Source organism: Terrapene carolina, unplaced genomic scaffold (genome assembly GCF_002925995.2).
Source record: "Terrapene carolina triunguis isolate 2854851 unplaced genomic scaffold, T_m_triunguis-2.0 Scaffold66, whole genome shotgun sequence".
NCBI classification, from domain to species: Eukaryota; Metazoa; Chordata; order Testudines; family Emydidae; genus Terrapene; species Terrapene triunguis.
Window position 1 is genome coordinate 80,791,134 of NW_020664417.1, and position 24,429 is coordinate 80,815,562.

Sequence of the window (24,429 nt, forward strand, 5' to 3'; positions counted from 1 at the left end):
GCCGGACCCAAGCCCGGCAACCCCGGCCGGAGCGCGGCTCGATTCCTGGGGGCGGGGCTTTCAGCAAGCCCCGCCCCCAGGAATCGGGCCCCGCTCTTGCTAAAGCCGGCCCTGTCTGAGAGCCTGGCAGTTGATAACAGATTTCTTGGTGTGTTTGGCAGGTTACTGGATCAGTGAAAGTAAGCATGGTGATCTGTGGGATTCTTGTATATAGCTGTCTGTAGGGTTCCATTGTTGAAGCTGATCATGGTGTCCAGGAACATGGTACTTTAGTGCAGAAATGCGTCATTGTGAGGGATGTGGGCATAGAGAGGTGACATCCATGCTGTCAAGGATGGTGTTCTGGAGGAAGCTGGCCCTTTGTGTGGTGAGTGGTTTGAGGATGGTTGTTTGGTGATGTACATAAAATCAATGTGGTGGTCTCAGTACAGTTCCTAATGGATAGTGGTTAATTCATTTAAAAACAAACAAACTAAAAACACATCAGTTGGTAAATTTGTTGACAACCTCAGACTACTCCCCTCGTGGAGGTGATTTTTTTAGAGTGCTGGAAGAGCTCTCTCCCAGCTCTGCACCGTGATCACACAAGGCTCATTAAAGCGTTGCCACGGCAGCGTTTCAGCGTTGCCAGTGTAGACTAGCCCAGTAACTTCTGTTTGTATTTGTCTCTTTCTTAGCTGGTAAGTATCTGCCATGTTTCACCTGTTTAGTGCTGAGGAGATGGCACATTTCCACAGGGACTAATAGCACGAAACTATTTTTCGTCATGAAACTTTATCCATTTGGATTATGTTTAGTAATACAGAAGTATAGTAATAAAAGTACACATACAGCATTGACGTATAAAACAGGGGTTCTCAAACTGGGGGTTGGGACCCCTCAGGAGGTTGCAAGGTTATTACATGGGGGGTCGTGAGCTGTCAGCCTCCACCCCAACCCCGCTTTGCCTTCAGCATTTATAATGGTGTTAAATATATTTAAAAGTGTTTTTAATTTATAAGGGGGATCGCACTCAAGAGGCTTGCTATGTGAAAGGGGTCACCAGTACAAAAGTTTGAGAACAACTGGTATAAAAGCTATCCTATTTGCAAATGAGGGCAACCACAACAGACACAGTGTTTGCCACTGACATTCAAAAGTCAACATTTTCTAACAGATTACCTCCAACCACTAAAATTATTATCCTTATCCCAAGTTCTTAATAAAATCAGATGTCATGGATAACAAAACAAAACAAAAAGGGTAGGTTCTTTTACTTTGATCAGGACAAAAATTTTGTAAGATCTCAGAGGCAGGGAGTGAAATGTTCTGTTTTTATACTGTGCCTAGCCCAATGGCATCCTGGTCCATGACTGGGTTCCTTAGATGTTACTGCAGTATAAACAGTAAAAAATAATAATACTGTTGCAACTATATAACAGAAGTCTTGTTTCCTGAAGGGGAAGAAATGATGGAGGGGCAGAGACGGAAAAGACCTCTTACAGTAAGTCATCCAGGTTGGGATTTTCAAGGAGCTTAAGGGAGTTGGGTGCCTCTGTTCAAATTGGAGTTAGATGCCTAATTGTCTTAGGCTGTGTTGAAAATCCCAACCCTCATCCATACCCTGCTAGTACAGGATTGTTCTATTGCTTTCTTTAATCTAATTACAAGTATTTCCAGGGACTGGACTTCAATCTTTCTTTTGGGAGACTATTTCAAAGTCTTATAGAGCTCACTGTCAGGACTTTTCCTTTATTATTAAACCTAATTTGTAGGAGACTGTCCAGTAAAATAAATAACTATGAACCAAAATGTACTGTACTAGATTGTTCCCGTTGAACAATTCATCCCCTCGCTGCAAAACCAGAAAAGCAAAGTTGTAAACGCATTCAGATGTATACAAAACAAGGAATTAGTCACAGTCAGTGTACTGAAAAAGGATATTCCTCTTAACTCTTATGCAAAGCATAAGGAGGTTTATAATGTGATCCAAAACATCATTTCACTTTTATTTTCTCTTAATGTAACTAAAGTAATACATGCTGTTCTGTAAAGATGACGTCGTGGTTCAGAGGGAGAATTCTGTGGTTAGAAAGGGTGAGAGAAACATTTCATAAAGTTTACAGATCATTATTGTTTTCTCATTTTAGTGTTTACAGTACACTGCACGTAAATCTATCTCAAGACAAGACTATAATTCAGATTTGTTAAATGGCTGTAAGAATACTGCATACTTAAAATCCTAGCCCAGTGTGTCAGTTCTGAAAATCAGTGAAAACAAAATTTTAAAAATTATCAATACAACGTAATGAAATAAACAAATAACGTACCTGACATCTCAGTTTCTTGCTCTCTCATCTTGGAAAGGTGATCTGAAATTCTGATCTCACACCAAAGTAAATCATGGGTAACTCCAATAGAAGTCAATGGAATTACTCAAATTAAAATTTATATATGGCCTGGTCTACAGACAGTTTTGTACCAATTTAACTATTTTGATTAGCAGTGGTTTTAATTACCAAAATACTTATATTGGCACAAGCCCTAGTGTGAACACAGTTGTATCAGTATATAGGTGTTTATATCGATACAGCTTCTTCCCTAGTGGTATAAACACAGTAATACTGGTATAGCTGAATCCTTACAAGGGTTAACTATACTAGTTTCAAACTAATATAAAGTTGTATAAAAACTGTGTGTTGACAAGTCCTAAGTAAGTGTGTGACCCTACAACTGGTCTAAGGGCAGGTCTACACTACAGTGGGGATCGATGCTCTGAGATCGATCTGCCGGCGGTCGACTTAGTGGGTCTAGTAAAGACCCGCCAAATTGACTGCAGATTGCTCTGCAGTCGACCCCTGTATTCTACCCCCAACGAGAAGAGTAAGGTAAGTCAATGGGAGATTTTCTCCCTTCGACCCTCTGCAGTGTAGACCCCACAGTAACTCAACCTAAGGTACGTCGACTCCAGCTATGTTATTCACATAGCTGGAGTTGCGTAGCGTAGGCTGACTTACTGCGGTAGTGTAGACATATCCTTAGATCTGAATAAAGGACTGCTGCTAGAAATACAGTCAAACTGTGGTGCCTTCTTTCCCACACTCAGGCTATGTCTACTACCATGGTAAGTCAACCTATGCTACGCATCTCCAGCTACGTGAGTAATGACAAAAGATTTGCCAACGAAGTGTCAGTGTAGACAAACCCTAATTAATAGATAACAGCACAGAGAGACCTGATCACTGGTTTGGCAGTTGATCAATTACACATGAGACTTAGGGTTTGTCTACATTGGCACTTTGTTGGCAAAACTTTTGTCATTCAAGGGTGTTAAAAAAAACACACAAACCCTGAACGACAAAAGTTTTACGGATGAAAAGCACCAGTGTGAACAGCGCTTTGCTCCTGCTGACAAAGCCGCTGCCGCTCGTGGGGAGAGTCGGGAGGGGCGGGGGTGGAAGTTTTTTGTCAGCAGGAGAGCTTTCTCCTGCTGACAAACAGCACCTACGCTGCATGCCTTTTAGTGGCATGGCGGCACAGCCGTGTCACTAAAAGCCTCATAGTGTAACCATAGCCTAAAGCAAGCGTGTGTTGTAATTACATTGATGACAGCATGGAGAAAGGAAGGAAATGTTAGGGGTCTGATCCTGCAATATGCTAAGAGCTATACCTTTATTGCTATCAATGTGGAGACAGGTGGATAGCATCTTACACATGGTCCTCAAAATGTATAGGGATGAAGTGATGGAAATCAAAAGAGGAGAGAGGGTAGAGATGGAAGAAGCGGGGATAAAAAAGAGAGAGGTGACAGGAAGAGAAGGAAAGTAGATAATGCGAGAACCAACAGTTCTTATCATTCCAGAGGTTCCACTTCTGGCATTACAGATGGGACCAGATTTCCAAAAGAGCTTAGTTCCCATTTAGGGACCTAAATACCATGTAGGTAAGATTTTCAAAGGCGCTATGGACCCAATGGGCTGAGCTCCTTTGCAAATCTGGTCCTTAACACTTCTGTTATCAAGTCACTTAAATTCTCCCCCTTAGCTTTCCCATCTACACCTAAAACTTAGGTCAACCTAGCTCACTGCTCAGGGCTGTGAAAAATGTCATGCCAGGTGCAACGTAGTTAGGTTAACCTAACCCTCGCTGTAGGCCAGCTAGGGCAATAGGCAAGTTCTTCCGTAGACCTAGCTACTGCCTTTCGAAGGGGTGGATTAAAAACTTTTATTAACGCTAATGTTAAAAAAATTATATAATACATAGGTTGAAAAACGAGGGTCTGTACATTTGGGTATAGTGCTTAGATGATCCACCAATACAAAGTTTGTTTTTAAAGTCATATGATACACAGAGTACATAATCAGCCATAACCCAAATTTAGGTGATACTACGGCAACTGAAAACCCCTCCTGTGGCTGTAGTAAGTGTCTATGCAATAGCAGGGCCGCAGCTCCCGAAATAACCCACTGGGGGTGGCGGGGGAAGATGCTTCTGCTCTCCAACTTTTTGTGAGAAGACTTTATAAGCCCCTCCCAATCCCCCCGAAACTTGAGCGTATGTTACACCAAAATAAAGCCTCTCCCTCCACGCTAGGTTTCCAGAGTGGTGGGTTTTTTGTGCCCCTCGGGTTGTGTCTGTGTCACGGGCTGTGCCGGGCTGCCAGGTAGGGCGCCCTCTGTCTGCCTGTCTGAACTTGGCGTTTTCTCTCAGCTGTGCGGGTTCCCTGATAAATCGCCATCGGGTGACAAAGACCCGCAGAGACGGTCTCTTCCCTCGCCTCAGAGTGGCCCGGGGTCTCCCTGCTCCCCCGCAGGCCCCTTCCTCCCGTGCAGCAACAGAGGGGCCCACGCTGATCCATGCTCTCGGCCGCTCCATTAGTCTCCCCTTGCTCGTGCCCCTCCAACCCCTGCCCTCCCCCGAGAATTCAAAATGGCGGTGGGCGGAGCTGCTCAGGACAGGTACAGAACCCGGCCGCGGGGAAGCCAAGCGGGGATCGGCTAGCTCCGCCCCCTCCCTCTGCTAGCCCCATCTCGCCTGGTTAAACGCTTCCGCCGTCGGTCGCTCTCTCACCGCCGATTGGCTTCTCTCGATAGCGGGCGGGGCCAGTGAGCTGCTGGGGGGAGTGGCTGGAAAGGGAAGAGCCGCAACAGAGGCGAGAGGAATAGCGTCAGAGGTGGGGGAAGAGACGCGTGTGGGGAACAGCAGACCGAGACTGCTCCCGCGGCGGAGGGGGAGCGGCGCGAAGGCGGAACAGCTGCAGGAGAAGACGGGGCGGGGCTGTTAGAACGTGACCGTTCCAGGAAGCGCCCGGTGGTAGCTGCCGAGCAGCGCGAGCACCCCTGCTGCCGCCGCCGCCGCCTCTCTGCCTGCAGCCCGGCGGGCTGTGTGTGTCCCGGGGATGGGGGGCCTGCTCCCCGCTGCGGGTGGCTCCCTGCCGGCAGGGGCTGAGACGCCGCACCCCTGCTGAGCGCCCCGGGCCAGGCGGAGAATGGACCAGCCCCCGGCTGCCCCTTAGCTCCGCAGCCGCCGCTTGGGGGAGGGCTGGGCATGGCCCGGCTTGAGGAGAGCAATGGACGGCAGAGCTACCCAGGTAAAGTCCAGCCTGGAAAGTTGTTCTCCTCGGGGGCCGGGGTGGCAGGAGAGTGTGACTCTGCCCGGCGCTGGAGGGGAAACGTGCGATGACCCCTTTGCTGCTCGCCAGCGCGGTAGTGCGAACCTGGCTTGGCCGGGAGCAGAGGCGAGTCAGGGCTACGTTACGGCGGCTCTGCGTTAAAGGCAACCCGCATGTGCCCGTGCCAAACTGCCCCCCCGACCGGTTCAGCAGGATCCCTCCGAGTGCTCGGCGATTTCTCTGCCTGCCCCCAGTCACCGCCAGGCTGCTGCAAGCCTCGATGGGTGGGGCTTGGGTTTGTCAGCTGGGCCCGTGACGAGCCGGCTTGGGTCGCCTCCGTTTTCGCTTGAGATTCATACTTCCCAGATTCTCTCAGGCCGCTCGGTGAGGCGCCTTCTGGCGCTCCTCAGTTGTTTCTAGTTAGCAAGAGGGAAGTGTGGGAGGCGGGGGAAGAGCGAGAACTAGTTGATGCAGCTGCTCCAAAAATTTCAGACCAAACTTTTTTTTTTTTTTTTTTAAAAAATTTTAAAAAAAAAAAATTTTTTTGAAAAATTTTTAAACTTTCTGAATTTTTCATGCAACCCTTCAAAAAAACCCACAAGAACGTTTTTGAGAAGTGGCAATACTAAAACTATGAACCCTGTCATATGGAGGCAACAGTGGTTTTCCACAAGCTCAATTGGGCTTCAAAGACTCAATGAACTGGTACAGTTCTAGAGAGTGCATGGGATATTGTTAAAGTGGTCTCTTCTGATATAAGGCCTGTCAAAGTGGCAATATTCTATTTCTTTTCAATATTATTGGAAAGAGCTGTACATTACTCTTAGAACAGAGGTTTATTATAACACTGATTCATTCAAACTGTTTGACGTGAGGGAAGAAGGGGAAGTAGTTTTAAGTCATTTAAAAGCCCTTGCTCACTATCCCTTTCTCCAACCCCTAGCTGGACTTGTAAAAGTTCATGGAGTGTTGCTCAACAGCAAGCTGGTTTGTGGGAGAGGGGTTTGGCTGCGGTGGCAGAGTTAAAAATTACTTAGGTTTTTCCATTTAAAAAAAGTAAATTTCTTCCATTAAAGTTTTTGCAGTGATGAATGCATCCAAGACAAGTTATATTAATTTTTTGTTACTGGCAGTGCTGTGGTATTAACCCGTTTTCCTCCAGGTCTGCTTTTACATTCTGTTTGCCCAAAATTGTATGCTTTTCATGCATATTGAGTTCCTTTTACACAGTTTAAATGTATGCTGATATCATTTGCAGTAGAGATTTCTAACATTATGTACACTATGTACATGAATCTGACTACTACAGCCATTTGCCCAAAGAGTGTTTTTGAAGCTCTTAGAGGAAACTATAACGTAACCACTTTGCAGTTCAAAGATTGTATTGGTCCTAAAATACAATGGTCATTTATTTTTCAGGCAGGAGTAATGGAAGTGACTATGCAAGATGACCCAAACTCTGTCTAGTTCTTAGGGGCTCCCAAAGCAATATACAAACATTAATTCTTTGAGTACCACTAGGAAAACATGAACCCTGTTCTGTAGATTGGGGATGCGGGTCAAAACAAGAAAGTTAAGTCACTTTTCCAGAGTTGCAAAGCAAATCTGTGGCAGAGCTAGGACTAGTGAACCCAAAAGACTTGACTGCATGTTTCCTGCTTTAACCAGCAGGCTACTATTTAATGAGATGTTGCATTGCTATAAGAATTGTCTTGTTGCAGTATATGGCATGAGAGAAGTAGACTTGTGATGAGATGTAGCCCTAACAGTTTGCCATGCTGATCATAAATGAATTAGGAATAAAGTCAATATTGGGAGTAGCATTAGCAACAACCCTTGGAATTGTCAGTATCAATTTCCAGACGCTTTATTTATCAGATTCAGAAAACAAATATCCTTTCACTATATTAAAACAAACAAACAAATAAATAACCTGGCCTGGGCACAGGCATAATAAACTGAATACAAGTTCCATATGTTTTTGTTTTTTTTTACTGACAATTGGATACTGTCTGTCTGCTTTAATTTATATATTGTACAGCAAATGTATGACGTTCTGTAGCTTTCTGCTGTATAAAACATTAAAGAACATTGTAGTTGTATGTACTTCTGCATTTACAGATTGCATATTTAAAGCAACTCTTCCTGTTATGTTTCCTGCGTAAAGAAAGAAATTTTTAAACCAAGTCAGAACAATTGCGCTGTGCTGTGTTGAAACCTACTTTGATTTCTCTGAGAATCAATTTACCAATAGACAACTGTTCATCCGCCTCTTGAGCTACTATATTCTCTTGCGTTCAGCAAGAACGCTTATTTGTAAGTATCCTGAGAAGAACCAAACGATAAACCTGCAGTGAAACTGGACTAACAGGTCACTTTCACTTTGCTGCTGCTTGACAAAGCACTAAGCAGCAGCAGCAGCAGAGGCAGACATTTGGAGTTATTCATTGGGGAAGAGAGCTTAAACACATAACTTGGGGGACATACTGCAGAGACATCCCCTTGTATCAACCAGAAAGTTGAGGGAAGGGTAGAATAGTGAGGGTGTCTCCCCCTCCTTGCATTGCAGCTGCCAGGAGGCTTGTGGAGTGGTGAAGTAGCAGAAATTTTCTACCGAGATAGGAGAGGGAATGAGAGAGAATGACCAAAATATGGGTGATGTTGGGGGAAGGGGAAGGAGGAGCTTCACATGTATCAGATCAGCTAGTCAGAAGATGCTGTCTTTTTTTTTTTTTCTTTTTTTTCTTTTTTTTTAATACTGGGGGAGAGAGAATTCAAAGCAGAGTATAGCATCAGTGCTACTCTTGGAATCTCAATGCCTTCCTCATTTCCCAGCAGAATTGGGGGGAGAGGGTTGATCATGTGAGTTTTGCTCTGAACAAGGGGACCGTTCATGTTGGTCTATGGTTAGTAGGTTTAGTCATTTGGCTTTCAGGTGTCTGGTTAAGTTTCTCAGCATAGTGTAGCTGCATGGATGGGTATGAGTTAAAATTTGATTTGTTAATTAAAGGCAAAAATGTGTGTACACATACTAAGGAGAAACTTTTGTGCTGAGAAATAAGGAGAGACTAATATATAGGTGAGATGAGACTAAGGATGTAGGGAAGAGAAGAATAGTGAAGATCTATTCTAGAAAAGAAGAAAAATTGAAGTGGGACCAGTTTTAAAAAAAAAAAAAAAGGTTTAATTTAAGTGAGAGATGTAATAAGTAGGGCTGATTTTTTAAAAAAAAAGAACTGATAAATACCAGAAAAATCAAAATATTGTCTTAACTTAATTCACAAATGTTACTTAGTGGTATCAAGCCATCTTTATAGCTTGTTAAACGCTAGAATACTAGTGAAATTAATCAAATGTATTCAATAAACTTGTTTTTCAGCTATTAAGTTGCTGGTCCTTGTAGTTTTAACATATTAAAATAGAAGGTTGGATATGTTGCAATTAGTAGCATATAAACAGTGTGTGACTCTTAGGGCATGGCTACACTTGCAGATGTAGAGCGCTTTGAGTTAAACCAGCCTTTGTAGAGCGCAGTAGGGAAAGTGCTGTAGTCTGTCCACACTGACAGCTGACAGCGCACTGGCGTGGCCACATTAGCAACTCTTGCAACGGCCACAGAGAGCAGTGTATTGTGGTAGCTATCCCAGCATGCAAGTGGCTGCAACGTGCTTTTCGAATGGGGGGGCTGAGAGACCACAGACCTCATCTCCCTGACCCTCCCCCCCCCGCGCCTCTCTCTCTCACACAGCATTCCACAGTAATGGCTGCTTTGTCTTGGAACAGATAAACATGCCAGCTGTCAAACGGAGCTTTCAAAGGGCATATGACAAGACGTTTTGGGACGTTTCCGGCGGCTGATCAGAGCACAGTAATGCAATATTTCATTTACAGTGACACTGGGGCGCTCCAGCAGGGGCGCATCAAACGTTATTCTACTCGCCGAGGTGGAGTACCAGGAGCGCTCTAGCCATGGAGTCAGAGCGCACTACGTGCCTTGCCAGTGTGGATGGGTAGTGAGCTAGTGCGCCCGGGGCTCCTTTAATGCACTGTAACTCACAAGTGTAGCCAAGCCCTTATTTCTTTAAACTGCGGAGGATGTGACTGTGGGAGGCAGTGTGGCAATGTGTTTTTTGATCCAATCTACTAGTTTTAGGGTGTATCCATGTTAGGAAGAAGGTGTGTTAATATGTAGTAACTCAGGTAAAATCTTAGTGAAGGCAAGGCCCTATGTAGTTCTCACACATTAGTAGGTCAAGGTAAACACTAGGGAGCGGGATCCTTACTATTATACATTACTAGTGGGTATGTCTAGTGTATAAGCACTACGCTGGCGCAGCTGCGGCACTGCAGCTCTGTGGCTATAGTGTAGACACTTGATACAGCCATGGAAGCGGTTTTCCCATCGCTATAGTAAATCCACCCTATGGAGGTGGTAGCTACGTTGATGGAATAATTTTTCTGTCAACCTAGCGGTGTATACACTAGGGCTTAGATCAGCTTAATATGTCTTAGAGGGATGTGAATTTTTCACATCCTATAGCAATGTAGCTAGTTGTATGTAAGTTTTAGGTGTAGACCAGGCCAGTGTTAAGAAGTTAATACTACAAGTGTCTTGTCTTTACTAGTATTTTTCCTCATGTTCATTATCTTGCGCTATCTTTTTTTTAAAAGGTAAGAATACAGCTTGTTTCCAGGTGAAGACAAAGGCATTAGTCTTTGGGCTAGTAGGACTAGGCTAATCTTTTCAAGCCCTGACAATACAACAAAATAGCCACAATAACCAAGTCTCAGGGAAAGCACAGGACAAGTTAACTCCCACAATCTTGGTAATATTCACTTTTGTCTCATTTGACTGACAAATTAGCCTATTAAATATGATGTCCTATAGCAAAAGGAATGGCCAGTTGATGCATTGGTTGATTTGAATGTATAAAATTTAGTTGGCTTTTAGAACTTTGGGAATTTTCTTAAAGTAACAACTGTTCTTTTTAAAATGCAACTAAACAAATGATCTCTATAAAAGAAAGACAGGAAAAGCCTTAAGTGTTGACCTATACTTAAATGACAGCAACATGTTATATATAAAAGCTGGGTGGACTGTAAAGAAACAAAATTGATTTGCTTAATAAGTTAAGTTTAAGTTGAATGGCATAAATATTTCTTCACGCAGTTGATATTTTCCCGGTGGATGTCAAGAAATCGACAAAAGAATGCAGCTTAAATTTGGGCCAAGGTTTAAATGTTGTAGGGGAAAAAAGCTTTATAACAGCCCCAAACCAATAAATATTCAATGGACAAAAAACACATTAAGTTAAGATTGGTTGGTAGTATGTCGTCCCCATGCAGAACATTGAATTGAGCTAAATTCAAACATCTGAAAACTAGGAAATGCAGAGCTAAGGTTCGCCATGCAACTTTAGCTATGCCCCATTAACACACATTCCTTTACTCTTTAGCAACTGTGAGGTTGGCAAAGGAGCTGAGGAGCTTGTACAACCCATTCACTCACCTACAGGATTCAATCTAATGCTATTAAAAGACAGAAAGTTGTAGGGAGATTGCATACGCATACCTTCCTGCTGTTCCCTTGGAGCTGGCAGTAACCAGTGGCAATTTATTTGCATATACTCTAGGTGCAGTCAGTATGTTAGGGCATGTCTTCACCGGCACGTTAAAACGCTGCCGCGGCAGTGCTTTAACGTGGCTTGTGTAGTCGCGGCATAGCGCTGGGAGAGAGCTCTCCCTGTGCTCTAAAAAACTCACCTCCACAATAGTTACCAGCACTGGGTACACTGTCTACACTGGCACTTTACAGCGCTGCAACTTTCTCGCTCAGGGGTGTGAAAAAACACCCCCATGAGCGCTGCAAGTTTCAGCGCTGTAAAGTGCCAGTGTAGACAAGTCCTTAGGTGCACCTAAGGAAAGTGGTGGAGGCAGTAGTTGGGTCTTCTTGGTAAAGGTGTGTTTTGGAGTATGTAGGGGGTTGGTGGTGCACTGTCACAGGTAGGGAGTGATTACACCCCCCTCCCCTGACTAAATAGCCACCTATTACTCTCAAATTGCAGCAACCTCCAGCCACTCTGTTCAAAACTCCTTTTGTCTTAGGTGGGGTCTTGGGGTTAATTTATCCTTAGATATGTTAAAGAAGGGTGAGTTCACAACCATCAACAGGTCTGTGATTCATCCAGTTGGTAGTACCTCTCAGTTTAACAATACAAAGCAGCAGAAGGAAATTGGGTTTTTTGGGAGGGGCCTCTGTAACTTGGAAACCCCTAAATCAAATGACCTCAAATTTGCATTAGTTAGGCTGCCCTGTGCCTCCATGAGGCACACCAAATTTCAAAGCAATCTGAGTAACTATTTGGATTGTAGCACACTTACAAGAATCGAGATTAAAGTATATAAATTGGCAGGAATGGAAACCCTCTAGCTGTTTTTCTGTGCAGTGTAAAAAAAACAAAAAAAACCATTTTCCTAAATAGTCTCAAATTTGTTCCCTGAAGACTTAGTGGGTGCCATGCACTACCTTGGGTAAAACTTGACAGCTTGAGACCATTCTGACCCAGATCACATAAATAGTTTGCTCTTTAGCTCTGGGCAAAAACAAAAATCCTGCCTAGAAGTTTTTTAAAAAATGGCTGGGGAAGGGAGGCATATATCTCCAGAACCCATAGATCTCAACTGACTCCAAATTTGGATCACTAAGCCTACCCTGCACCCTCCTGAGGCATATCAAATTTAAAAGAAATCCGTTTATGTACATTGATCTGAGAAAATTGAAAAGGTCCATCTTATACCAATGTCGTGATGGGAACTTAACTAAGTGAAGCTCCTGTGTCACTGTAAAGCTTTCTTGACACCTTAAGATTCCATTGAAAACACCTTTTGAAATCCCCATCATGGAAGCACTGAAAGAGAAACTGACACTGCTGAATTTTCACTTTACATGCTGAGAGAAGTATACAAAGTAAAGAGTATAAGTAATGACAAGGAAGTAGTTTTTAAGAAAAACCTTGTTCACTTCTAGTAACCTAAGTTGTTATAAACAAACTGCTTTACGTTGTTACTAACCTATGATTCAGTTACCGGTGCCCCTCTACCTCAGTTACTTGGTTTATTCTTTGTGTATGATTTTTCCCTAGGTACTGTGACAGCTACATGATAGTAATTAGTTCTTTAATAAGAGAGACTTTTTGAAGTGTTTAATAAAAACAAAACTGTTCTTTCCTTTTACTAGTTACCAATTGGACCAAGATGACTGATGTAAATGTATCCAACTCCTTAAATGGTTTGAGTTTGATGGGAATTCTGGACACCAAAGTGGGCAACAGTATCCAGAATCTTCAAAACTTGAATTCAAGGGCCCCGAGAGTGCTCTCTTTGCCTGAGTATGGACCTAGCCAGCACTCTAGTGCTTTAGAAGATAGCCGTAGCCTTAAATCTGTAGATTCTGGTATTCCAACTCTAGAAATAGGGAATCCGGAGCCTGTTCACTGCAGTGTGTTAAATGTGAAGAGAAAACAGTCTGAGTCTGAAATCATGCCCGAGAGAACTTTTCAGAATGCATGCATGCTGCTGTCTTATGTGCCTCCACTTTCTTTGAATGCTGAACATGAACACAGTGTACGAAAGTCCTCAACTTTTCCAAGAACTGGATACGACACAGTGAAACTATACAGTCCAACTTCCAAAACTCTGAACCGAAGTGATGATATCTCTGTCTGTAGTGTGTCTAGTCTCAGCACAGAACTGTCAACAACTTTATCTGTTAGCAATGAGGACATTTTGGACTTCATGGTCACAAGCAGCTCAAGTGCAATAGTGACCCTGGAGACTGATGAAGCGCAGTTTTCAGATGTTACATTGAATTCCACTAAGGAGACCAATGATCAAAGCCAGCAGGCGTGTTGTCAAGAAGCAGATGTGGACAGTAAGTTGAAAATATTGGGACCCTTCACTAGCTTCTTTGCCAGGTAATGGGATTTTGATACTTAAGAAAAAAGTTACAGCATTCTGACTATGTATTGGGGGCTAGGAGGTGCTTAAGGGGTTTTATGGTAAAGAGTTACACCTTCAGCTAACAATTCTAGTTCCTCTGGGTATGAAGATTACTGCCATCTTTCTGCTCTGCCTGAGTAGGCCGGAGCTCTGCATGGCTGAAACATTGCAGTGGGTAAGGTTCTATGCTCTGTGGTTGGGATCCACAGAAGCTTGAACTCTGCACATGAAGTGAATGAAGGTGGAACTCTCTTCTTTGCAGCTGTGTTTAAAGGGGGGAAGCAAGGTTCTGGGGGAAAGGGCTCTGAACTGGACCCCAGGAGATTTGGATTTTCTTCCTGGCTTACCATTAACTTACTGTATGACCTTGGGTAAGTCACTAAACATATGCCTTGGTTTCCCTGTTGGCCAAATTAAGAGGATACTTGCCCACTGTTGTAAAGCACTTGGAGGTCTAGGAATAGCAAATGTTCTAGCGGTGCTAAGTATTTTAATAATATTAAATGTAAACACATTCCACTTAAAGTCAAAATATTTGTCAAACATTTTATTTTGTTTGACTTAAGGTCATCAGTTCACTGATAAGGTGACAAATGACTAAGGATATGATTTAGTCATGGATTCCATGACTTTAATGAACCTCCATGACTTCTTCAGCTTCAGCCTTCCCTCCCTCCCCTCCGTGCAGGGCTCAGACTTCAGTCCCCCCCAGTGGTCAGCCCCCACCTCCCTGGTTATTTTAGTAAAAGTCGTGGGCTTTTGTGAATTTTTGTTTATTGCCTATGACCTGTCCATGACTTTTATTAAAAATAACCACGACAAAATCTTAACCTTCTGACCAGTGGTATTTAGACTGCTCATCTTAGCTATCAAGATTAGGAAACAATACTGTTGACCACCTCATTTGCTTGTGTCTTCATAATGAGAAAATGTCAAGACCAGAGGTAGAATGTGGAACTTGAGCACTTATGGTAATTATTGAAATGGCAACATTTGGGGCAGCACTGAAGCAGTTACATTTTTGAAAGGCTGCCCTGGCTTCCTACATTAAAAATAATGTATTTAAACTGATATTTCTTATCAAGCAAGCAGAGCTAGTACACAAACATCATGTGTGCCACCCTGAATAATTCTTTTGTGTTGAGGTACGTTAGCTAAGATCATTTTTGGAGCAAGTTGTCTAGTACGGTGTCGAATTCAAATCAGTTATTGATTGGAAGTTATTTCTGTGTTCTGCAGCTTTGGCTATAAAAAGCCTGTTTTGCCTATCTGATTATTTCAATGAACCACTTACTCTTCTTTATTTAAACTTCTCTATTTGCCAAAAGAAAAGACTAATGAAACACTGACAGAACAATCATTTCTGTTACTTCTCTGAAAGAGTGTCTTAATGGGGGGGAAAAAGAAACAAAAGCTGTTGATTTAGAACTATTAAACTGATTCTAAATCACAGCTTAGAGAACAATGTCTTAACAATAAAATAATTTTGAAGTTCCAGTATATTTGAGTACTCCACTATGGGTATGTTTACACTGGAAACTTCAAAGCGCTGTTGTGGGAATGCTTTGAAGTGCGAGTGTGGTTGCACACAACCTCTCCCAGCGCTTCTGGTAATCCACCTCCACGAGGGGATTTATGCCAAGCGCTGGGAGCATGGTTCCAGCGCTCAGAGCCTGTCTACCCTAGCGCTTAAAAGTGCTCAGACTTGCTGCGCTCTGGGGTGATTTTTCACACTCCTGAGCCAGCAAGTTAGAGTGCTATTAAATTTTAAATAGTTTGCTTTAATAGTTAAATGTGTATTTAATTTACATTTTATTGAAATTTTTAAATCTTTTTAAAAGCACATTTTTATCCACCCTGTTTGAAAGCAAAACTGACACCTTTGGTATTCCCTAAAAGGGAAATATTTTTCAACAAAGTACCATATCGTGTCTAACAGGTAACTTCTGGCACTGAGTGATACCACCAGGAGTGCATATGAGACTCAGTTCAGCATAGAAGCTAAGTAATCCGTTTGTCTACTGCTCTTATTCCTTCCCTTAACTGGGGGTAGCTTTCATGTGGCTCAGACAAATAGAAACCTTTTGAACTTGTGTCTGCTTCACTTGAAAGAGCCCTGAAAACCTTATTTACTAGTTGGATCATAGATGTTGTTCAGGATTGGAACTTGCTGTCACTTGCCTCATTAGAAATTGTCCATATGGCCTTGCGTCTTTCACACAGCATTCCTGTGTGCACATATAACCTATTTGTCCACTTCCCAGATATCTCAACCGTATTTCCCAAGCACTTAATGTTGTAAGTCATGCTTTTGTAGGCACTTAGACACACAGTTCCTCTCTTTATTTTTCTTTTTGTATAACTATATCTAATGAACCTGTAGAGTTTTTAAACCTTGGTGGAACTACGTCAATGAGGCATTCCTTTATATGTGGGCTTGGAAAAATCAACCTAACAGCAAGAGATCCTGTACTAGTGTAAGAATGGCACCCTGGTGCTAACTTTCCTCTGTTCCTCACAGTGCAGAAACACATGCTACCTTGGAGATCACTAATATTGAGCCATCTGTTAGAGGTTCTAGTAAGTGCTTGCCTTGGAAAGCTTCTGCTCCACAGCTTCAGTTCTTTGTTTCCTTTGAGATTTATCCTGTTCTCTGAGAAATAAGAGAGAACTGTTGAAGACTCCATTTTATTCAGTTAATTTGCTGGGAGTCGGGAGGGAGTATCATGTATTTCTTGTACTGGGTAGGTTGCAGGGCCTCAACTTGCAGGTCAGGCTTCTGTATCAGATATGGACTGACTACAGAGCTTCCTTCTCAAAGAGAGATACCATAGATGTGTCTTCCATAAGATCCTTTTATGTACTGCCAGGTATGGGTGAAGTTTATTTAAATAAGTACCTGTAAGTGGCGCACAGTGCCGCACAGTAGTGCTACCTACTGTCTGAACAGCATAATACAGTTCAGCATTCCATTACAGGGAGAGGGAGAATTTGTACCTCTGGCTGTTAAGTCCTGGGTGAAATTTATGTATTTCTGTAGATATCACTCCCCTCTTCACCAATCTGAATTTTCAAGTAATTGCATTTTAAATGTGCAACTATTGTCCTGTGGAAGGACTCATTGGTCCACACCAGATAAAGCACAGGTGCAGTAGTTAACAATGGCCAGAAGTCTAGGGGCCCTAAATCCATATGGTAGCACAACTTCAGTATCATTGCAGCGATTCTAGTGTTTTTAAAAAAAAAAAAAAAAAAACCACTAGAATGCCTTCAGTATGGAATTACTTCTTTTTCTGAAGCTGTCATTTGAACTCAACATTGATGGGGACCTGTAGTAGTAGTAAAAGTTTGGTTAGTGATGTGTAAGGCTACAATTTTGTCATGGATATTTTTAGTAAAAGTCAGGGACTGGTCACAGGCAAAAAAACAAAAAATCACTGAAGCCGTGACTGGTCCCTGACTTTTACTAGAAACATCTCTGACAAAATGGGGAAGGGGGAGGGTCCAGCACCCTGCCCTTCCCCCCCGCCCCCACTCACCTCTAGCAGCTGGGAGCTGCAGAAACCCCATTGCCCAGTGGCTGGGAGTGGTCCCCCTGCAGGGCTGGGAGCTGCTGGGATGTGTGCCCCTGCTGCTCGCGGTGGCAGGGGAGATATGGGGGGCCCCTGCTAGCGGCGGAGGCTGGGGAGCTGCAGGGGACTCCAGCGTCTGGGAGATGCAGGTTCCCCGGCGGCTGCTAAGCAGCTCCAGGGTCCCTCTGCTGCTGCTGCCATTGGCAACTGTGAACTGCGGTGGGGACCTGGCCGCTCGCAGCAGCTGAGCTGCTGCAGGGGGGACCCTGCCATCAGCGACAGTGGCTGAGCAGCTCAGGGGTCACTGCCAGCGGTGGCAACTGGTCAGTCAGCAGAGGCTGAGCTGCTGTGGGGCCCCCAATGTCACGGAGGTCGCTGGACGTCACGGAATCTGTCTCTTCCAGCGACCTCCGTGATATAATCTTAGCCTTAGTGATGTGCCCTATCAGCAGCTTGTCAATCCCTAGCCCCTTGAAAGGAGTTTGAAAAGTGAAGGGACTCCATGTTCACTCAGGGAGCAGAGTGAAGAAAGCTCTTTGCACTTCCCTCCTGACTTGTGTTCTCACGCCACTGCTCAAACCTCTGAGGGTATGTCTACACTGGAGACTTCAAAGTGCTGCCGCGGGAACACTCCTGCAGCAGCGCTTTGAAGTGCGAGTGTGGGCGCGCATGAGTGCTGGGAGAGAGCTCTCCCAGCGCTCCTGGTAATCCATCTCCACGAGGGGATTAGCTCCGAGCCCTGGGAGCACGTGCTCGGAGGCTGTCTACGCTAGCGCTTTAAAGCACTCAGACTTGCTGTGCTCAGGGGGGTGATTTTTCACCCCCCTGAGCCAGCAAGTTAGAGCGCTATAAAATTTAAGTGTAGATAAGCCCTGAATGTGAAGACGATTGCTCCCTCAAATAGCTTCTGTTGCTCCCTGCCTTCATGACAAGGTGACCCAAACTCAGAAACAGAAGTTGCTCTCTTACTGGTAGCCACCCTATTGAAGAGTGTGTGTGTGTGCGTGTGTAAAATTTCTCCTAGAGCAAGCCATAAGTGTGATGTCATTGGACTTGGTCATGAGAAAGGGTTGAGCTGCTTGTGAATACAGCTGAGAAAGTGATAGGGGGAAAGGTGCTGACAAAAGCACAAAGTAAATAAACTTCTTGGCAGCTTTCTCTTGGGGATCTTAGTTATTGTGCTTGAAGTAGGCATCTCCTTCCCCACCCACCAAAAAAACCCCTTTCAGACAAAAGTGAGGTTTTTAAAGTTGACTGAGTAAAGCAAATTGCCCTGAAAAAGGAACACAGATAAAGAAATGATCAGATTGGTGTCCTGTAGATACTCCCCATACAGAAGAGGGGAAATAATGGCTCTTCTCTCTTCCTTCCTATGCCATGGAGGATGGGAGGAAGCTATAAATTAATTGTATGTTTAGCCTCTGATTCAGCAATACTGCACATGAAAATGTGCTTAACTCTAAGTGTACTCATGTGCTTAACTGGTTTTCTGAGTCAGAGCCTTTATGAGCATTGCCATCCGGGCCCAGCTTTCTGTGTGCTATCTGCGTCAGTGAGGCTTTTCACATAAATCTTTGGCCACACATTTATTGTCGGAGCGTGCCCTGCCGGGAACTGATCTGTGGAGTTCGTCGTCTTTTTCTCTGCATTCACTCCTGTAGAAGAAGGAGCCGTGCCCTCAGTAGTGTGAGCCAATACAGTCTTCCAAGGGTGTGTGATACTTTTTTTTTTTTAAATCCAGGTATTCAAGGACACCAGATTATAAAGATTGCTGTTCCTTAAGTCATTGGGAGAGAGTAGGCACCACAAGGCTTTTCCTTGCTGCCAGGGTGTCTTTTATCTTTTCCATCTTCCTCTCCCCCTCCCACAAAAAAGCATCTTTCAGTAAGTTCTCTGGGAAGATGGATCTGGCTCAAACCTGGATACCATACATGTAATCCAAGTCTAGTCAACACATTTATGACTGTGGCCTGTTACTACTTTACTTGGGTCATTGTCTTTGTAATCCTAGAGAAAGGAGAGAGAGCATACTTCTCCTCCTCTTATTATTCCCAGTGCAAAATATCTGGTTATGGCCACTGAAAAAGAATTGCTCTAATTTGCAATCAAGGAGGAATGTAGATGGGTCTGTTGATACAGGGCTTGGGGATAATTAGTGAAAACCCTTTTTAAAGCTGTCTCCCGATACTTCTGTTAGTCTCAAAGGTGCCACAGGACCCTCTGTTGCTTTTTACAGATTCAGACTAACACGGCTACCCCTCTGATGAATGAAAAGAGAATATCCTGTAATCTCTTTGTTGTACTGACAATTGGAAAGGTGGCATGGTTTTAAGAGTATGAAGGCCTTATTTTTCCCTGATAATATTATGGAAATATGGTATTATGATCATGCATTTCTTTTGAGAGGTTAACTTGCACCTGTGCCTGCCAGTACAGGGAAACTGGAAAATCAGAGATCTTTCTCTTATCTGTCCCCGTTGTTGGTGGTTCTCCCCCCACCCCTGCTCCTGTCTCATGTACACATGTTCCTCCCCCATTTTGAGAAATACTGGTAATGCAATTGCTCCACTATTTTAATAGAATTCTGATAACCGTGGGGCTCGAAGATTCAAGAGGTCTTGGTGTGAGCTCTTGGAGACGAGCTATCTCACTAGTCTACCTCTGATCTTTTATCCATTTTCAGGCTTGTGACCTAAGTTCCCTGTAAGATGTGCAGCTGTGCAGTAGCCTATTAAATGCCGCGTAGGCGCTCAAGGAACTCTCCTGGCCGGGACCTGCTGTGGCTGGGGGAGTGGTGCCCTTCCCCCCTGTCCCAACTTAGCCCAGCTCCCAACCTGCCGCGGCTGGGGCATCCCTCCCCTTGCCCGAGCCCAGCACCTGTCACGGCCAGGGGAGGGGTGCCTATCCTGCGGCCCCAGCCCCGGAGTTGCTGTGGCGGGGAGAGGCGCCTCCCCCCCAGCCCAGGTGCTGCTGCTGCAGGGAGAGAGAACTGGGGGGAGTCCTCTCCCCGCTGTAGCCCCGAGGCAGCCTGTACCCCCAAACCCTTCATCCCTGGCCCCACCCCAGAGCCCTCTTTCTCCCCCCCACACCCAACCCTCTGCCCTAGCCCTGAGCCCCTTATCCCCAGCCCCACCCCAGAGCCCGCACTCCCAGCCGGAGCCTGCACCCCCCCAACCCTCACCCTCTGCCTCAGCCCTGAGCCCCTTCCCACACTCTGAACCCCTTCGCCCCACCCCCACCACATGAATTTTATGTTCACCAATATGGAGGTGATGTGTCACACATCACTTCCATATTGGTGCACATAACAAAATTCATTCTGCACATGTATGTGGAAAAACTAGAGGGAACGCTGGCGGAAGTTTGGAACATTAATGCATTTGTCTGTGTTAAAAACACTGAGATTCTGGAGGCTGGCCTGAGGACTCTCCTAGAAGTCTGAGGTTCAGGCTGAAATCCTAGTCCGTGTCTTTTTGATAAGGAATGCTTATGGACTCTGACTCCTACTCAAAAGAGTAACACACCTAGCTGTTTTGTGTAGCATTTTAAAAAAAAAAAAAAAAGCTTGACGGATGTTACCTAGCCCCTAGGCTGACCAGATAGCAAGTGTGAAAAATCTGGACGGGGGTAGAGGGTAATAGGTAATGTATAAGAAAAAGCCCCAAATATCAAGACTGTCCCTATAAAATCGGGACATCTGGTCACCCTGCTAGCCCCAGACCTTCTCCAAGTACGTAACATGACATAGGGTGACACTTTATACTGGTTACTTCAAAACCTTTGTGACCGTGCACGGGTTATAATTAGTGAATTCCTAGCTCTTCGTATATGTGATTTCTCTGAAACGGAAGCTGGTGGGGAACCCTAATATTCACCTTTTCTCTTCGGAAACATTAAAACAAATCAAACCAGCAGCCATCAGATAGATAGCGGGGGGCGGGGAATTCAGGCTTTCCTGCACCCAGTACATTCTTAGGTCTTTTTTGTTATTGGCACACTGTTGTGACAGAGTAAAAATAATAAATTTTATTAAAATGCTTTAGAACTAAATTGTTGATGATAGCATACAAAAATCACTAAACAAATGGCCTTTATCTCCTTTAATCTTTCCCTTACTCATTATTTATATTTTCAGTAGTACCTGGAGGCCGCAATCAGGACTGGTACCCCCTGGTACTAAGGACAGTGTAAACGTAACAGAAAACAGTCCCTACTCTACAGTATTTACAAGCTAGTTTGAGACAAGACACAAGTGGGTGAAGGACAAGAGGCGGGAAGAGGGAGGAAGCAGGAGGATAATGGTTGTAAGATTTTTGCAATTAGACAGTTTCACAGTATGCACAGCTGGAATGTTCAAACCGTATTTTTCCTGTGCCTGTTCTTAAATGAATAGATATAATTTTATTATAGAGGGCTGCTGGAACATCGTGGGAGGGGTAAGAAGATGAATAGAGGAAGGAAGGGTGAAGTCCTGGAGGAGGATAGTAGCAGGAGGCAATGTGAGGGAGAATAAGTAAAAAAACAAACAAACAAAAAAAAACTATAAATATCCACAAAAAGTCAATTAATTGCAGCTGGAGGGCTCCAAAGGTTGAAATTCTGAATTCCAGAAATCAAATGTTTAATGACAATGAAGCAAAGGTGGGCACAGCTGCTCTGCTGGACTCCAGGACTCCCTAACCTTATCTGCTGTTTGTTTGTGGGGGGCATCTGCTGAGACCTGTTGACCCTGTAGCAGGGGAGAGACTAAAATTGGCAATATTTAAAATAGAGTAATGGACTGGGGAACTTGATATCAGGATCGATATTTCATCTTAGGCCTACCCATTTTAGAACTTTTCTTGAGCAAACTAGTGATCTGTATGCTTGTGTTAAGGTCTGGATACTGCAAGCTGATTCAAACAAGAATAAAAGGGCAATGCTCTTCCATAGTTGTCCCCTTCCTCCCCCAGTGTTTCTTATCACAGAACCAAAAACAAAAAGACTTGAATAACAGAATCATGTTCGCTATTTTCAGCGAGTCTTTTTTTCTTGCAAGGTTGCATTGGAATGATTATGTATCAATACTTATCTTGGATAAAGATTGCTGAAAGTGGGTGAAGTTCGTTTGCAATTTTAATAATGTGCTTATTGTTAAATTGCTAGGCAAAAGTATGACCTTTGTCATGTGGCCTCTTCTCGACTAGATGTTGAAGTGAAACGATCAATTAACTTTAGTTCATGCCCCTCCTATGTAGATTTTAGACAACTGTTGTACTATCTAATTTGAATTGTAGTGTTTTATTTCTTTTTCAACTTCTTACTAAAACTCATTTGAGAGGCTCCTTCGGGAGGGGTAGGGAGAAGGTGCTCCATCTAAATCCTTCTGCTGGCAAGAAACTTTTAATTAGTTTCCAGCGTAAATAAATTGAACAGGATGGTTGAAATGCCTCTAGTTCCTTGTTGTTGTTGTTTTTTACTCTTTCTGGTACATGAAATTGTCCACTCTTTCAGTTATGTTTCTGAGATTCTTAAATATTTTCTTTCAGGAAAAGTTAAATACAATGTGGTGAGTGAGTTATTTAGTACAATAATCATTAACATCAGGTCACAGGAAAGCAAACATTATTTTTATTTTTATTTTTTATGAGGGGGGGATATTGACAAAAGGCATCACACATGAACAGGAAGTCAGTATATGTTAGCTGCAAATATATGAAGTGGATGTTGCATCAGAACCACATATAATGGTTGCCAATTTTAGTTGGACGTATTCCTGGAGGTTTCTTCACATGACATAATCTTTAATCTTGGCAACCCTACAGATAATGCATTTGCAGCATCAGATTTTAATATATTTTTCTCCCTCCCCCTCCCCCCATGTGCCCCTTATCAGCCTGGCTTTTTTTATTCTTTTGCAATACCTCTATTCTCAATATATGGAGGTGTGTGTGCTAGACTCGTCACTTTCTAATTAAACGTTTCTATATTAAGACTTTAAAACTCATTTCTTGGTGGTTTCTAAAGATTTAGTTTTCTACCATGTCCAGTATGCAGACTTTTATAGAGGATCATATCTTTGTGTGGAGTGCTATGGGAAAACACTGGAATATATAGTTTCTATTTCCTTGTTTAGCAGCAAGCAAAATTTTTGGGACTGATTAGCTGCTGATTGTCAGCATTCCCAGCATTTACTATGGCTAGCAAAACCAGCTATGTAGCCTGGGTTTTCGAGTAAAATGTTTAAGGATTTATTCGGGAAGAATCATAAAGCTAATGCATTTGAATGTGTTTTTAGTGTGTTGCCTATAACTTGTGAGAATGAGACCCGTAACTCAGCTTCATTTATTTTTAGCTCCAAGGTCAGTTGATATGACACAAGGCATAAGGGACTGATTACTTTCAAGGTGTCCTTTTATTATCAAACTTCTTAAAGTCCTCTAATGGAAATGTTCCTGACCTCTAGGCTTCTCACCGCATTTGTAAAATAGACTACCCTTGTAAATAGAAAGTGCTTTGTGGTAGGAGCAGATACTATTTGTGTAAGAAAAAGGAATCTAATATGTCAGAAACTAAATTTCCTACTTTTATTGTTGCATCCATGTGTCCTTTACTACTCGTCTGTACAATGAACTTAAACTTTGGATTGTCCTTTATGGGACCATTTATTGAATTCGATAAATCAGTTTTTGAGTGACAAGTCATTATAATAAACAAAGGATTCTTTCTCAAGGGTAATGTTAAGTGGTCAGGATGTGGGAATGTCTTCTGCTGTGTACCAAATGAGTTGCTAAATCATTTTCTAAATTGAAGTTGAGTATGTGCCTGTTATATCTGGTTGAGCTCCCCCTGTTGTGATGGGATCCAAATGCTGAAACCTACGTGCTCGTAACTTGCTGGAGCCATGAAGAGTTTTAGGCACTGTCCCTGGCTTTGGACCTGTAGGCATGCACACCAGGCGTGGACCTCATGTCTGACACCCTGGTTGCAGTGGGGACCCTGTACCCTGAAACTAGTGCCACCTCCTCAGCAGCTTTTGAATATTCCCCACTGAATCCTACCAAAGGTGTGAGCCTTCCAGTTTACAGTTTACCTATTTGTGAGCATGCAATAGTGAAAGCAAACTGACACGTGGATGGACTTTTACCCAGGATTCTGAAATGCTATTTTCCTTTGCTTTGTTACCCGGGGTTCTTTCAACCCAAAGGTCTTGGTAACTTTTACTCTGTGCGAGGTGGTGTCAGGAAATAGATCAGGGGAGACATGGCTGTCCGACCGATAGATGGGTGT

At 43.5% G+C, this 24,429-nt stretch overlaps 1 protein-coding gene across 1 annotated transcript in view; it reads left to right on the forward strand.

The window, feature by feature from the left end:
* The first annotated feature begins 5,304 nt into the window (after window positions 1-5,304).
* TBC1D14 (TBC1 domain family member 14) overlaps window positions 5,305-24,429 on the forward strand; it is a 99,894-nt gene continuing 80,769 nt past the window's right edge. Inside the window, exons 1-2 of the mRNA XM_024204528.2 lie at window positions 5,305-5,569; window positions 12,828-13,563. Of these exons, the coding sequence (XP_024060296.1) occupies window positions 5,527-5,569; window positions 12,828-13,563 (779 nt within the window). The 5' untranslated portion in view covers window positions 5,305-5,526. The remainder of the gene's footprint in view (window positions 5,570-12,827; window positions 13,564-24,429) is intronic.